General features: G+C 56.0%; 1 protein-coding gene across 2 annotated transcripts; it reads right to left on the minus strand.

The window, feature by feature from the left end:
* Positions 1–537: 537 nt before the first annotated feature.
* Positions 538–14,240, minus strand: HAAO (3-hydroxyanthranilate 3,4-dioxygenase). 2 transcript variants are annotated; one of them, XM_045189485.3, is made up of 10 exons: positions 14,040–14,240; positions 10,893–10,971; positions 6,868–6,951; positions 6,427–6,533; positions 3,934–4,023; positions 3,531–3,574; positions 3,113–3,258; positions 1,363–1,431; positions 1,094–1,173; positions 538–989 (listed from the first exon to the last, which is right to left on the minus strand). In XM_045189485.3, the coding sequence occupies exons 1-10, from the start codon at positions 14,117–14,119 to the stop codon at positions 911–913; spliced, it is 858 nt and encodes a 285-aa protein (XP_045045420.1). In that variant the 5' UTR covers positions 14,120–14,240; the 3' UTR covers positions 538–910. The 2 variants fall into 2 exon arrangements, with proteins under 2 accessions (XP_045045420.1, XP_024408852.1); XM_024553084.4 differs by having other exon boundaries at positions 541–989; positions 1,094–1,176; positions 14,040–14,221.
* Between the last annotated feature and the right edge of the window lie 2,411 nt (positions 14,241–16,651).

The raw sequence follows: 16,651 nt of genomic DNA on the forward strand, positions 1-16,651 counted from the left end.
CGTTGAAGTCCCAGGATCCGAAGTGCAGATGCCCCACTACATGTTCCGTGCCCCATTTCCACCCACTGCTGCTTCTGGGGCTTCCAGCACTCCGGTCCCAGACCTTGCCCAGGAGCCCTCTGAGTGTGAGGATGGGGTGCCTCACCCCACAAGGCGAGCATGGGGGGCGGCCAGACACCCCTCCGCATGGCCAGCCTCCTCACGCAGCTTCAAGCCCCCTCACGGCCCCTCACGACCTTCATGTATTAACACTGCTTAACTCTGGGTGGGGGCTTCAGGGGTTTTGTGTATTTCTGTGTTTTCTATGGATCCAATTAGCGGAAATCACCCCTGCTGTTGGGAGAGAAAACCTAACATGCTATTTTTTAAAATTATGTAAAGATAACACATGGGAAAGAGGCAGAGAGATGACGCCCGCTGTGCCCCCAGGACAACCATGCCTGCATGGGTCGGGCCACATGTACAGTGATGACGGCCCATCCGCAAGCAGGGACACCCCCTGACAGACCCTCCCCATGCCCAGATAGCGGGGTCAGCCATGGACCACAGCCTGTGTCCTTGTAGAACCATGGGCGCTCGTCCACCAGGAAGCCTTTATTGAGGGCCTTCTTGGTGGCAGACAAGTGCTGGACTGAGCCTGTGGGGACAGTGGGACGGACAGGCAGCCCCGCCTCGGGGACACACCAGCTGGCGGAACCGTTCGAGGCAAAGGGCTGAGGGTTGTGAGAGGAGAAGGGGAGCGGCTGGCCCTGCAGGAGCCTGGCGACAGTGGACGGGAGGAGAATGGATGACAACCACGTCCGGGGCCCAGCAGGGGTGTTGAGTTTCTTAGCAGCAGTACACCTAGAAGCAGCGGGGGCTGGGAAAGTAGTCGTTGGGCAGGGGTGGCGCTGTGGCTGCTTTGAGATAATCACCCTAGGGGCCTCTTGCGGGCGGGGTCCTGGGTCACTGCCAGGGCCACAGAACCTTGCCCTCGCTCCCAGGCATACCTGTGGAGACAGGTCGGCAGGGGTCAGGCAAGGCTGGGCCCTAAGGATTCCAGGGAGAGAAGGGCAGTCCCACAGTAGAGGGCAAGGGCTCCTCGAGGACTCACTCAGTCCCGGCTGGCACTAGGAGGCTTTCATCAGGGGTCAGGCTCAGGCGCTGTCCACCCAAGGTCACCGTGGAGGAGCCCTTCTGGAGGAGAAGAGGAGGAGAAATGAATGGGGGCTATCAGGCCTCAGTGCCCATCTGGGAGTCCTGAGGCAGCCTTGGCAGGAGGCCCTGGGGGCCGATCTGGAGTATGGGAGCGCCAGGCCCGGGAGCAGCCTGATTTCCCAAGGTCAGGAGGTTGTGCCACCCTCTCCTGCGGACCCCACTTGCCAGCTGCCACAGCCACATGTCCACATCCTGTCTCGGGCCTTTGCTGCTGCCTTGTCCATAGACGATCACCTAGGAGGAAGTGACACAGATATTTTTGGTGCTTCCTGCCCCCAAAAGGAGAGGCCTTAAACCTAGCTCCCAGACACCAGACCTGTGTGGGGCAGGGGCGGGGCCTCCAATACAGCTGCATCTCCCTGTGTGACGCAAAGGCTGCCCAGGCTGCAGGCCTCCCTTCTGCCTCCATCACAGCGGGTGCTGCCCACTGGCCATTCAGGATCACACAGGCCAGCCCTCCACACATGCATGCACACCTGGTCCCTCTGTGGCACGCCACAACTATCGCTGACCCACAGGAAGGCATACCTGCCAGGGGCACACTAGGGGCACTCGCACATGTGCACGGCAGAGCACAGACTCACGTAGCGCACACGCATGGTTCCCCAAAGGGAGCCCACCTCCCTGACTGGGAAATTCTGGCCTAAGGAGCAGGAGGGAGATGGGAAGGGATGAGCCAGAGCAAGAGGCCTGGAAGCCCGCAGCAACCGTGCAGGCCGCACTCCTGCTGGCCCTTGGGGCACTCAGTGGGTATTTGTTGGCATAAACTGAAGCAGGTGGGAGTAGGGGGTGAGAAGGAGGTGGAAGGCAAGGCCCGGAGGCCAGCGCGGTGCTGAATGACGTTGTGGTGACGGGTGGCAGGGGCTTTGCGGTGTGCGCCTGCTTTCACAGCCCTGCGCAGCACAGGCCTCCAAGGAAAGTCTGTACCCAGTGAGTGACCCTCCACGGGACTGGCTGATTCAGATGCAGGGACGTGCCATTTGCACACTGTAAAGCACAAGCGAGCACGAGCCTTCCGGCAGGCCTCCCTGCCCCCCACACTTGCCCTCCCATTCTGGCCTCATCATCCCCCTGCTTCAATGCTTGGGTGAAGCTCTGTTGTCTCCAGGGTAAGTCCTTGAACCTTGCCTACCTCAGGACACCCGCCAGGACTGGGCTCTGCCTGTTACTCAGGCTGTCCGACAGTCGTGCCTGCTGCCCCCACTCCCCTGCCCTGGCTTTTGCCTACCTCAGCTACTTTGCAGGGCCAGCCTGTTCCAAGCTTCCAGGCCTTTGCTCTTGCTTCTCCCTTCCCCGGAAGTCTTTCGCTACCTCCCTTTCTTTTGTAAACGCCTACGTTCACTTTGAAATGTAGCTTACACAAGACATCCTCCAGGAAGCCTTCCCTGACCTCCCTCCCAGTGTGGGTTCCTCTATCCTCCTGTGGCTTCCTAAAGCTTCTCTACCTAATATTGTATCACGATTGTGGTGATTGTTGATTAACTTGTTCATTTACCAGACCATACACTCTTTGTGGCAGTGATTCTACCTTACTTTCCTTGAAACATAGTAGATACTTAGTAAGTGTTGAATGAAAGAAGGCCAGCTTTGTTTGGGTCTCTGTATACCTTTCCACCCAACCCTCACCCCCAAACACCTCTCTCCCTTCCAACTCCCAAGGCTGTGCCCGGGCAAAGGCTCAGGAATTCCTAGCAGGGGGATAACTCCAGGCCCTAGAAACCTATCACTGGAAGGGACAGCCCCCTACTCTGAAGGGAGGACCACTCATAGTAAAGCCTTTGTTTTCTGAGTCAGGGAAAAATCAGGAAGGCCTATGTCTATGTCTACAACCCATGAAGTGTGTGTGTGTGTGTGTGTAGTTCCCATTTCCCAGGGCTGCTGGGTGGATGCCCTGGGTGGCCCAGGGCTGCATTACCTGAGTCTCATAAGTGTCCCCAAAGAGGCTGAGGGGTGTGCCCCCCTGTAGCTCCCTGCGGTGGCTATCCAACCAGGCCTCCAGGGACATGGGCTCCATGACGGATCGTGTGCTCAGCGGGAACGGCGTTTCCTTGAGCAGCTGGTCTGCACACGAGGCCCAGCTGTGGTCAGTGCCCTCTGGTCCAGCCCTCTCAGTCCCAGCAGACCCAGTTTCCAGGGGACCCAGCTCTCAGTTGCAGGAATGGGCTCTGGATCAAGGCCAAGGACCCAGCAGCCATATGGGGGGTACTGTTTGGTGCCACCATCCCAAACCTTGAGTACTGGGCTGAGACTCCCTAGTACTGTGGGCTGAGACCCATTCTACCCTGGGAAAGGAGGGAGGGAAGGAGGGAGAAAGGTGGTTCCAATGGCCTCACCAGGGTCAGGCTTTCCTGTTCTGTGCTGCTCAGAGCTGAAGAACCTGTAGGGACATATGGGGGAAAGGAGGGAAGGAGGGGCCAGTGTTCCCAACTGAGAGGTCAGTGAGGCAGACACACATGTGCTCTGGGGTGCTGGAGCCCACACATACTCGTGGGGCCCTCATACGACTCGTATCTGCCATCTGCTCACTCCCAGCCCCATGGAACAGCCCCCTTCCCTCCCCAAGGGGGTCTCCAGCCTGGGCTTCCCACCCTGGGAGAGGTAATCTTTCTCCCTAAATCCCAGGTATGATGGCTCCAGGCTGGCAGGTGCTGTGGGGAGCACTTCTCAGGTGTGTCTGCTGCCCGGCCAGAGCCCGGGCCTCAAGAGAATGAGGGGTAGGGCTGGAATGGGCCTCACTCCTGGATGATGGGGGCCAGCTGTGTGCCGAGGTCCTCGCAGTAGAACCACTTCTCAAACAGGACATCCGTGGTGTCTCCCATGTAGTACCTGCCCGAGCAAAGGATGGGTAACCAGCGCCCCATCTGGGCAGCCTCAGGGAAGCCTCGCTCCCGCCCAGCTCTGCCTATTGATCTCCGGGCCTGGCTGCAGGCCCTGCAGAGCCAGTTGTTGCCCGCTTCACCCGGTTAGTGCGTGACCTAGTGGCCATGCCTGGCTCTCCCAGAAGCAATGTGCACCCCCAAAGTGAGAGGGCAATTAACCACCCCATTTGCACGCTCTTCCTGGTTCCTGAAGGTTGATGATTTTCAAAATGGATAGGACACTGAGGCTCAGAGCAGCTGGGCAGTTTGGCAGGGATTACAGCCTGTAAGTGGCAAAAGCAGGATAGACTAGAGACCGTCTTAGAAGCGTAGAGAGCGTCATGACAATTATCTGAATCAGAAGCTGAGGCTGAGCCTGAACACACGGCCTGTGGTTGGATACTCCACCCGCTAGCTGGCGCTCTAGGAACCCTCAGGAACCAACATGTGGAAGACGCCCCCCAGACAAGAGCCTTCCCCTTTCAGGGTCATGGATGCCTTCGAGGACTGAAGCCAAGTGCTGGGCCTCTTCTCGGGAGGAAGGCCTGTACACGTAGCCTCTAGTGCACTCCCTGAGGCCCACCCATGCCCCCAGCCTGGCTTGGGGAGCCGGCCTAAGGAGCACCTGGCAGACTAGGGCCGTCCCTCCACCCTGTGCGTGCAGCACATCTGTCACTGGATGCCGAGTCCCCAGGCTCAGCCCCCAGGGCCCGGCCAGGTCTGCCTGCCCTTCAACTGCTCCCCCAAAAGAGAAGTAGTCCCGCTCACAGACAGAGTGCCTCACCCCACCTGGCACCCTTAGTTCTCCCCCGGGAGCTGGCCGCCACAGAGCTTCCTAACTGGGCCGTGATGCCCTCCAGAAATTGCCTTCAGAGTGGAATTTTAATGTTGAGTCCCTGGCTTTTATTAAAGGTCAGAGCAGCCAGATGAAATCTGTTATTGAATTTGCTGTAAAAATGTTATTGAGGAAACCGTCCTCTCCATCACTAAAGACTCCCTAGATAAAGCCCCAGGGGGAAGTTTTCCTTTTAGAGTCTAAGGCCTGGCATCTGCTTTTACAACAGACTGTTACGCAGCAGATTAGCAGGCGGCCATTAGCATGGTGCTTTTAAAAAGGAATTTAATATTATAAGAAATACCCGTGAATTTTTTATGTAAAAAAAGGCAAAACTCAAACCCATGCTTGAGCTAAGACGGCAGTGTGGGAAGGTGCAGATGTGCACAGGAGAAATGACAACGTGGAAGCTTAAGCACTTTGTTAGGTTTCATTGGCGGGATGACAATTGTTTTTCTTTTCTCTTTATTACCGTTTGGGAGGTGGGTTGTTTGTTTGGGGGTTTTTTGGGGGTGTTTTGTGTTTTCTTTTCGAGATAACATTCACACACCCAACATCCGCCCTTCCCCTGACAGGTAATTTAATTGTGTTTATGCTTTCTTGTACTTCTCCAGATTTTGAGAATGAACGTGTATGACTTGGATCATTAGGAAACAGGAAAGCATTAAGATAAATGTTCATTATAACAGCTGTCAGTAACTTGTTGGGAATTTTTAATTTTCCTAGTAAAACATACAAAAAGTAGTTCAGCTTTTGTAAAAATCTGTGCCCCCCTGAGCCACAGGCGGCACCCCCCTCGGAAGGTAATAAGTGGGTGACTGATGGGAACCGAACCGGAAGGCAGCTCTGGAAACAGCACCCTGCTCTGTGCGCTGGGCCCCTCTCTGGGGGTGACTCCCGCTCCCTTCCCAACTGTCCTGGCCCTTCCTTTGTGTGTGCGTGCCAGCTTGGCCATTTTCTGGCAAACTCAACTTCCTTGTGCCCAGTGCCTTCACCTGTAAAGTACAGATGACGACGGTACCTGCCTCGTAGGGTCACTGTGAGGATTACCTGCACAAGAATGCACATAAAGCTCTCGGGCTGGTGCCCGGCCAGGCCCGTAGCAAGTGCGACTCAAAAGCTGGCTGTGGAATGAGTCGGGCAGGGGGGCCAGTGCGGGAGCGCCCTGGCAGAGACTGAATAAACTCGGGGCGGGGGGCTGGAGGGGCAGCCGTGTTCCAGCTGCCCTGGGTCTGCCTTTGGCAACCACAGCCCCCCGACTCTCCACCAGACGTCAGTGCAGAAAGCACAGGCTCTCGTCGCAGCCAGAGGTCTGCAGGCTGAACGAGCAACCAGAGGGTCACCGAGAACATCCTACCATCTCCATCATCAACCCCACCCCTCCACCCACCTTAACCTCTCCCCATCAACCGGCAAATACAGGATCCCCATTGCCTCCCCATTCTTGCTCCAAGGCCAGGAAGTGCTTCCTTGGCTGCTTGCCTGCCCCTCCCACCCCTGCCCCCACCCCTGTCTCTGCCCCACACTCCCACTTACCTGAGCCCATCTAGCTCGGTTTCCAGCCGCCTCCGCTCAATCACCAGCCCCACCGTGTCGGCAAACCTCTGTGGGGAGTGGGGGATCCTAGCCGGCAGGAGGAATATCTGCAGTGGTGGCGACAAGGTGTCAGCAAGACTTGCATCCCCCACGGAGACCTCAGTGCCTATGGTGTCCTGGCCTCCCCGCTGACCACAGGGTCCGGCCCAGCCCACTTCTCTGCCCAGCCTCTACCAGGGAGCCGGAGAAAATGTTGGGCTGTGCTGAGGATGGGTCAGCCCAGAGGAGGAAGATCCTGAGGATGGGGTGGGGGCAGGTAGGGTGGGCAGGAGGGCGGAAAAAGGCGGGAGGGCAAGATCTTGACCTAACCCAGGATGAGTGGTCTCGGTCAGTTCCTGTTCTGGTGGCCCTTCGCCTCCCACCCCCTGGGGCCTGCTTCACCTCTCCCTGCCGAATGACCACATCCCGGTGCTTCCCTCGCTCCAGGACTCGGAGAACCATGTCGCCGTCCAGCTGGTAAAACACCTGTGGGACAGGACAGCAGACAGGGGTTCAGACCTCCTCACTCCTTCTAGGCCCTTGGCCTGATTTCGGACGAGGAAACCCGAGAAAGTTCCCGAAGCCCTCGGAGTTTATGAGCAGCTCTGGCATTCCTGCCCTGAGGCCCCAGTCTCCCCCTGACATGTGCCACAGACAGAAGTGTCAGTGACACACAAGGGCCACTTCTTGACATGAAGTGACGACCAAAGTACCCAGGGCACAACAGCTGGTGTGTGGCCTGGGGGCAGGAGGCCGTGCCTGTCCAGATCCCTCAGGAGGCTCGCTGAGTAAATGGTGGGCTCCCTGCTGGAAGCTGGGTTGGGCTGGGGTTGTGGGGGACGGGAGGTCTCACCTCCTGCTAGCTCCCTGGGGTGGGGGGCTCCTACTGCATTTCCCCTGTTCCATCCTACGTCCCCAATTAATGTGTTTGCTGAGATCACCCCCTGGAGCTGAGAGGGGGAGGCAGACACATTTTCTCTGCACCAGTCATGCCTTACAGGGGTGTTAAATGCCCCAGCCACATAGTCGAAGGGGTGTTATTAAAAATAATAATTATTATTATCATGTAAGGAGTTAGAAGTGATAGAGGTCCTTGTCCCAGCATCTACTAAGAGAAATCAAGCTGAGCTCAGGGAAACTAGAGGAATGTGGCCGTACAGTCTGCCAGAGGGACGCACCAGCACACCCCTCTGGAGGGCATTGGGCTACAGGCAGGAAGAGCCTCCACAGCCCGCAGCCGCTCAGGTGGCCAGAGGGGTTGCTTTGGATGTGGGACCTTCAATGCCGACACCAACAAAGTCCAGGACGAACCAGCACAGTGGCCACCTCACACTCCCGAGCCAGTGATTCCCTGTCCAGGAAGGTGCTGTGCTGAGTCAGGAAGGCACCTTGCTCACATTGTACATGCGAGGCTGTGTCGTCACCGCACATGGTGGTTAACAGCACAGACGCCAGGGCCACCTGGCCCTCCGCTCAGCCGGCTCACCATGCGCCCTGGGTCAGTTCTGTCAGCCTTTCCGTGCCTCTGTTTCCTTATCCATAAAAACGGCAGAGCCTGCTCAGAAAGTTGCTGTGAAGTCTGCCTCAGATGCTGCACACAACGTGCCCGCCACCGTCAGTGACGCAGGGTAAGAAAACAGTGCTGATAGTAGTACAGGGGACATGCCACTATTTTAGGATAGAGTCAAAACAGGGGACATTATGCAACCATCAAAAACTAGTTTTGAATAACCGTTAATAAGGTGGCAAAGTGGAAAGTGCTAAAGTTATCACTATCACGTTAAAGATCCAAAATCGCACCCAGCAGGATTCTAACCATGTAACCAAGCGTGTGAGCACGAGCGCGTCCACGGTGGTCAGATTCCCTGAGCGATGGGATTACGAATGAGGTATACATTCGTTTTCCTATATTTCACATGTTTTTTACAATAAACAATATTTACTTTTATTATTAAAAACAACCAGTGCAAGTTATTTAAAAACAATTAAAAGAAAAAGAGACCTCCCAGGCTCTCTTAGGGAGAAATTCTGCAGCCCCACCCCATCCACGGGCCAGCTGGGAGGAAGCACCTGTGGGGATGGGGCTGGGGTTCTCTCAAGGGGAGAGGAAGGAAGAGCCCAGAGAGCGTAGGGAGGGGCCATAGCCCTCAGGCCCTGCAAATATCAGGGAAAGCTGGGGTGGGGTAGGGGCCGGAGTGGTGTCTGGGTCAGATTCAAACCCTGTGCAGGCAGGTAAAAGGTGTTAGTAGCCATCAAACAAAACCAAAGCAAGGAAGTAGAATTCTTCTCAGTCTTATCTCTCTGCCCAGAAGCCTTCCTTGTGATGAGGGACAGGCCCGGCTGGGAGCAGAGGTGCAGATCCAGAACAGCAGAAGATGCCAAACAGCCCTGGGCAATCCGAAAGGAATCATACTGAATTTGGAAGTAAATAATGTTGGGGGCCTGGTGCTGGCTAGAAGATTAACGGTCCCTGTGGGCAGATATTAAATTGAATCTGAGCTCTGGTGCCTGGAAAGGCCTTACGGGCAGGATAGGCGGGAGAGGGGCTGGGGTGCCAAGAGCCAATGCATATTAAGTACGTCCTGTGCCTCGGGCTCTGTGCACGTACTCTGCGTACTTTGAACCCCCCTACCAGGCAGGGGCAGTATCATGTGCCGTAAGGAAGCAGAGTGGTGACACGATGTGACCTGTCCAAGATCACATGGTTAGGGAGACTCAGACTCCCACCCAGGCTGGCACATTTGCAGCCTGGGCCCCCTCACACCTGTGCCGTGAACAGAAGGACTGGGGTAAGTGGAGCAAGCGTGGTGGGTGAGCCATGGCACCCAAAGGGCTGTGGCTGAGGCCTGAGCGCAGTGAGGAGGAAAGTTTGGCTCAGTGACCCCCTTCTCTCACCAGGGGGAGGGGTATGGGCTGTGGGGCTGAGTGGCTCCTGCAGTGCAGCCTGGCGTCTCTGCAGGCTCTCCTGGGTGGGGATGGGCAGGAACACGAGGGTGCTGACCCTCCCAGGGCCTTTGCCTAGAACTCTCCTCCGTCTCAGGTTGGGCTGGAGCCTTCACAAACCCACCTCTAGCCAAATTCTCCCAGGCCACCCGCATTGGGACAGCTGCTCAGGCCAGTACTCCTTATCTGTCAGCCACCCAGCTAAGGCAGGGCTTGGCCTGGGTCCCTAAGTGGACACCCATCCCCCAGAGTGGCATGGGGAGACACCGAGGTGGTGGTGGTGGCGAAGAGGTGGTAGGGGGCAAGAAGGGAAGGAGACAGAGAGGTGGGCACGGAGACCAGGGCTAACCGAGTGGAGGCCTCTGGAAGAGAAGATGCAGATGTCTGAGTCCTACGGAGGCGGGCAGGAGAGACCCTGCAACTGGCCTTGTCCGCTCATTGTGGCAGCTCCCAACCCAATCCTGCCTTTTCCCTGTGGTTTTTGATTTTTCTGCTGGTTTTTTCTTCAAAGGAAAGTAGTCTCCAGGGGGTGTGGTGTAAGAGGGGGTGGCCAGGAAGGTGTGAGCCGGTGAAGTGTGTGAGAGGTGACGGGTTGGCTGGCTCTGCTCTGCCCTGCAGAGGCTGCTGCTCCCTGCTGGTCCCGGACCCTCAGCCCCACTGCCCCCACATAGTACGTGCTCAGTAAATATTTGTGAAGTGAGTGATTCTCCGGTGTGCCCAGTTCATAGCTGTGGCTGAGTTGCCAGTAGTGGGGGTAAAGGCTGGTGACTAAGCTGGACTCTGGACCTCAAACCCCAGGGCCAGGCCCCCTGGATGAGAGGTGGGGGACCCATACTGATCCTTTGCCACCAAATTCTGATAGCTGGGAACCCATCAGTGTCCCTTCTTAAGAGGGCCCATCTTTTCCTCTTTAGTTTACTCTTCATTATTTACTTTGGGGAAGGTAGCACAGAAACACAGACCAAAATTCAAAGTTCGAAAGGGTGTTCGGTGCAAATTGCAAATACCCCCTCCCACCGGCCCTCTCCCCCAGGAGCTACTAGCGGCTGATGTGTCTTGTGCCCTCTAGATAAGGAGGGGCCTCTCAGCCCCGGCCCTTCCCAGAGAACTTGGCTCCTGGGACCAGAGTGGAGCACCCAGGTCCCTCTCAGTGTTTGGGTCTCCCTTTGGAGGCCAATCTTGCATGTTTGGGTTTGGAGGGAGGGGGCCAGGGCCTCCCACCTGGAGCAAGGATAGCGCCTGCGTCCAGGGGTGATGCCAACAGCTAGAGCCTCTCCTGCTCGGGGAGGCCGGGTTCCTTCTGAGGATGGAGCTGTCGAAGGTGCCACTGGGTGCCCACACCACGCAGGCAGCAGTACTGCCCGTGACCTCCGTTGAGCGCCCTTTGCCCATCAGCCATGTCTCCCATCCACAGGCTCTGGTCCTGGCTGGGGAGTGTCCCCTGTCACAGGGCTGCGTCAGGGGTGGGGAGTCCACATGCCTACCTCCTCGCCCTCCTCGATGTGGTAGTCCTTCCTGATGTTGGGGCCCCCGATGAACATGACTTTGAGCTGCTCCTGATGCCTGCAACGGAGGAAAGGGGAGAGGTGCCACACCAGCTCATGGGAGAAAATAGGAGTGTCCTGTGGGGCCTGGAGGGAGCCTGGGCACACCTGGGAGAGGCAACAGGGCTGTTTCTGCATCCTGCCCCGTCGGTTTTTGAAGTTTGTCCCCTCCACTCTCATCCCAGGGTGCCCGTGCATGTCCAAGAGCCTGGGTGTCTGAGACTATACATGCCTGTGTCTTTCTGCATCTGTGTCTTGGTGGATGCTTGTGTGTTTGTCTAGTTCCTCTGTGTGTGACGCCACGTGCTCTGACCCAGTAAGGGGTGGATGTCTCTCTTCATCAATCAGGGTCCCTGGGCTGTACTCAAGATCTCCAAATACAGGAGAGCAAGCCGGAGGCCCCACTTCCTGTAGAGGTAAAATGACCTTTGTCCACCTCCTGCCCCCGCAGAGCTGTCTGGTTATGAGACTCTCTGTTCCCCCCAAACTGCTGGGCTACAGCTGGGAGGCGCCTGCCGAGAGAAGTGGAGGGGAAACCAGTGCAGAAGTCCTGAGACCAGAAGCAGTGGGGGTCCTGGTAGTGTGGGAATGGTCTTGGGGAGCGATGGAGAAAGGCTGGACCAGGATGGGGCACAAGCCACCCCAGGCCTCGACAGTTCGGCCGAGGAGTTCGGTCTTGGCCTGTGGGGTGCCTGAGAGCCTAGGAAGATTTTTTTCTTTTTCAGTCATCTTTACTGAGATCTAATCTATCCCAGCGATTTTCAACCTTTTTCATCTCATGCACATAAGCTAATTACTAAAATTCTGCAGCGCATAAAAAATACATTATATTTTTTGCTTATATGACAAAAAATAGATATAATTTTGATTCATTCACACTGGATGGCTATTGTGTTGGTTGTTGTCTTTTTTGTTTGTTTGTTTGTTTTAAATTTGACAGTCTAAGTGAAAAGAGGTCCGTGCCCCGGCTACACAGCTGGGCGGTGCATGTTGTAAAAATTCTGGCGGCACACCAGTTGAAAATCACTGATCTAGCTATAAATGGAAAGTCCTCAAATAAACCCACTCAAGAACTATTTCAACCCATCCGTCAGAGTGCATAAGCCAGATTGTGACCTTCCTTTGCTCAAAACCTTCCAGCAACTTCATATGTGGACCCCCCACCCCAAATTCATAGATGGAGTTCTAACCCCCAGTACCTCAGAATGTGACCTAATTTCGGAACAGGGTCATTGCTGAGGTACTTCGTTAAGCTATCATGAGGTCGGACTGGAGTAGGGTGGATATCTAATCCAATATGACTGGAGTCCTTATAAAAAGGGAGCTTTTGCCCTGGCTGGTTTGGCTGAGTGGATTGAGTGCCGGCCTGTGAACGAAAGAGTCGCAGGTTCAATTCCCAGTCAGGGCACATGCCTGGGTTGCGGCCCAGGTCCCAGATAGGGGGCATTCATGAGGCAATCCCACATGGATGTTTCTCCCTCTCTCCCTCCCTTTCCCTCTTTCCAAAAACAAATAAATGAAATCTCTTTTAAAAAAGGGAGACCAGACACAAACACGCAGGACAGCACCATGTGAAGATGAGGCAGAGATGGGGGTGATGCAGCAGAAGCCAAGGAATGCACAGATCACCACTAACCCACCAGGAGCGAAGACAGGCCTGGAGCAGAGTCTCCCTCACAGCCCTCGCCAACACGGGGGGTGAAGCCACAGCCCTACCCTGTCCTGTGCCCGACAGGTCTGCCTGGGCCTCCACCCTGTTTGCTTTTATTTATTGGCTGCCTCCGCCCACTGGAAAGTCAGCTCCCTGAGGAAGGGACTTTTGTCACTCGGTTTCCTGCTGGATCGCTAATGTCAGACCAGTGTGCCTGGTGTGTAGCAGGTGCTCGGTGAACATCTGCTGAGTGACTGAAGGGAGAGCCTGCCTTTTGTGATTACTAATGTTGGGGAAGCGCTGGAGGGCTGGGTGGGTGGGCCTGGAGGCAGCTCCCACTCCCCAGGCTGGAGGTGACAAGGGTGGAACCAGAGCAGTGGCCATGCGGCTGGAGAGGAGCAGGTGGGTATGAGACACCATCGGAGGAGAAACTAGAGGGCTGAGAATGAGGCTGTGGACAGGGATGAGGTGGGGAAAGAGGTGAGGGCTTTGGGTAGATGCTGCCTGTTAGCCCTGGGGTTGAGCACAGCAACCGAGAATGTGGACTTTGGAGTCAAACCTTTCATGGGCTTGAGTGAGGACCTTGTCCCACCCTAACTCTGTGGCACTAGGAAAGTTACTTATTAAAATCCCACCTCCTGGGGCTACTGTGAGGATTAGATGAGATGATGTAAGAGCACTTGGCACAGTCTCCGCTTGTCAGAGTATCAGGGACTGTGACTGTGTGCTTCAAGGGGCCACATTGTTGGAGATGTTGTGTGGACACGACTCATACGGGATTGTGAACCTGGAAGAAGGAGCCCCGGGGAGTGCAGGGAGGTGACAGGAGGGCCTGAGAGGTCTGCTGGAGAAAGACTGGCCGGGTCAGCTAGGTCTGCTGGGAGAGAGCCAGAGAGAGAGACAGACACAGACACGGAGACAGAATATGTGCATCCTCGAGCGTGAGTGTGAGTGTGTATGTGCCTGCCAGCGAAGAGGAGAATGAGGAAAAGCAATAAAACACGATAAGCCTGTGGTGGCTTCCTGGGCAAAGTTGGGGTGCATGATGAGGCTATCCCCAGACTTGGCCTCTACCGCAATTCTGGGGCCAAACTTCTGAGAGTCCCTGGGGCTTGGAGAGCCATTTCTCAGCCTTGGGGTGGCAGGAAGGGCTGCCACCTGCCATCTGCATCTCTCCTAGCCTCAGTTCACCCAGCCGTTGTCAGAAGTCAAGGTCACAGCCTCCACGCCCGAGTTGCCAGAAAGAGGAACAAAACAAGGGCTGTGGAACCCGGAACAGCCCACCCTCCTCCCCTGAAGACACTATGAGGATGACAGTGCCCTGGCTTCTGGGTCAAGGAACTGGGAGCTGGAGGGTGAGGGCTGAGGGGTGCAGACGGAGAAGAGGAGGAGGTGAGGACAGCGGGCAGGAGGCGGGAGGCGTGCCTGGGACTCACAGGAGCTTGTTGCAGACGGGGGGCAGGAAGGAGGCCCGGTTCTCCGCCACCCAAGTCCTCACTCTCACAGGACGCTCCATGGCCCTCCCGGGAGCTGTGCTGCCAGCGGTGTTCTGGGGCCTTCGCGGAGGCGCGGTTCCGCCCACTCACCTATTGGCCGCCTGGTTAATCGGCGGCCCGGGGGTCAAAGGGCGGGGCAACCCCCTGGACACCGCGGGGGCAGTGGCTGGGGACCCGCGTGGTGGCCCCTGTCAGCCCGTGATCGGACAGCCCTGGTACCGCCGCCAGACACCGGCTCGGCCCCGCCGGACATCGTGGGGAGGCGCCCCTCACACCCGCGCGTGGGGTGGGAGCTTGAGAGAGGCGTGAGACTCAGGATCGAGAACCTTCCTGGTCCTTTGTCCCCAGACTTTCCGCCTGGGCCCCAGGAGGGCCCCAAAGAAACACTGCGGTGGGGAGCAGGCGGCTTGGAAACCTGAGCCTCTGAATCCAAGAGTCCTGGCACCGGACTGAGCCTGTTTCCTCGCCTGAAAAATGGGAACGTCTCCGCAGCCATCTAGGGTCCCCCGGGCCCCCGTTCGTGTCGTCCGCTATCTCGTCACGAGGATGGAGTCAGGCCAGGTGCCCAGGCTCACTGCGTGCGGCCCCCGCCTTCGGCTGGGCGGGCGGCGGTCCGCAGGGTCGCGTGGCGCGGGGGTCCCCGGCGCACGCCTGCTGCCGTCCGGCCCCGCTGCAGCGCACGGTCCCCCGCTCACGTCCGCCAGAGGAGGCAGGCGCGGATAAGGTGCCCGGCGCTGCTCCGAGCTCCTTCCCACGATATTCAGTGCGGGGTTTTACAGATGAAGACGGGGCCCTCGGTGTCGTCGCCGTCAGGACCCCGGGGCCCAGGCCGGGCAGGGAGGACAAACCCAGGGCTGCTGATGGTGCGGCCTGAGTGCGGGCGCTAACTCCTTACCCTGGGGGCTCAGGGGGACCGGGCACCGGGTGTGTGGGTGCGAAGAAAAAGGGCTGGTATGCGGAAAGACAGTCGACACCTGCTTGCTTCTCTTTCTTCTTCACTCGAGTGAAAGTTGGAAAATTGCGCGCGTGTGTTGGAGACGGGTGGGGTGGGGAGCTGGTAGCTGGGGGAGAAGGAAAAAGCTCAGGATCGGATACCAGAATCCAGATTATGGATTAGAGAAATTGGAAACTTCTCCAACTGCTGCCCACCTCCCCCAGAGCCCCCCTTGTCCCCTCCCTGCTGCGTGCGGTGGGTGGCTGGGCGTTCTCAGCGCCCTCAGACCTGCTATCCTCCCCCGCAAGTCAAAACCCAGACAGGAAACAAGATTCCCACACACCTCTGCCTGGGCAGACCCCCCCCCCCCCCCCCGTTTCCTCTCCACGCCCCCACCCCCTTTCCCCTTTCTCCCTCCTTTCAGTTTTTAGTTAGTTATTTAGAACTTTTTAGCTGAGTATTTCTTTCTAGAATATTGTTTGGCACCAAAATAACTCAAACCACATTTTAAATCTTTCTCATTTATAAGTAATCAGCGAGATGTGGACAGTGACACATGAAACACCAAGGATCTAGGGTGTGGTTATCAGGTTTGGATATTTGTTAAATGGATGGATGGGTGGGTGGGTGGAGAAAGGCATGAACGAATTCACACTAAAAGGAAAAATGAATGATTTCAGACCAACAGATGTTCTGTTACATGGTACAAAGGGAAGAATGACAGTTGCTCTGTGTTTTAATCTACCTAGTCAAATAACGTGAATCATTTGGGGTCTGAACTTCTCCAGATGCGTCCTAAACACAAGCTAAATAGTTTGCTGGGTAGTCACTGTCAGATCTGCCCCCCCCCCCGGTTTGTGCTGCATAAATAAATCACCATGTCTGTTCAGTTGGAAAGCCTCCTGACTTGGGGTTGGGGCGCAATCTGACTGCATTCTGGGAATGTCCTTCAGCCTAATCTTTCAGTTCACTGTTTTTTTATTCTTTCTTTCTTTCAAATTGAGTTGATGTAATCAGATTCCTCTCATTTGCTGGGTTTTAAATTTCAATGGTTTCATATTTTTAATTCTCACTGGAGGGTATGCTTACTTATTTACTTATTTTAGATTTTATTTATTTTTAGAGAGGGGAAGGGAGGGAGAAAGAGGGAGAGAAACGTCAATGTGTGGTTGCCTCTTGCACGCTCCCTACTGGGGACCTGGCCTGCAACCCAGGCATGTGCCCTAGACTGGGAATTGAACCAGCGACCCACTGATTTGCAGGCCAGCATCCAATCCACTGAGCCAAACCAGCCAGGGCTGTTTATTACTTTTTTCTCAAATTTTTATTTATTGATTTTAGAGAGGGAGGGAGAGAGATTCTTGTATGTGCCCTGATAGAGGATTGAACCCACAACCTTGTTGTATCGGTACAGTGCTCTAACCAACCGAGCTGCCCAGCCAGGGCCGTGTTTATTCATTTTAAAGAGGGAGAAAGGGAGAGAGAGAAACATCAGCATGAAAAACATTGATTGGTTGCCTCACGTCTGCACCCTGACCAGGGATCAAACACACAACGTAGATATGTGCCCTGACCAGAAATCGAACCCCCAACTTCTTGGTGTATGCTTCTTGGATGA

This window comes from Desmodus rotundus, chromosome 5 (assembly GCF_022682495.2).
Source record: "Desmodus rotundus isolate HL8 chromosome 5, HLdesRot8A.1, whole genome shotgun sequence".
Taxonomy (NCBI): Eukaryota; Metazoa; Chordata; class Mammalia; order Chiroptera; family Phyllostomidae; genus Desmodus; species Desmodus rotundus.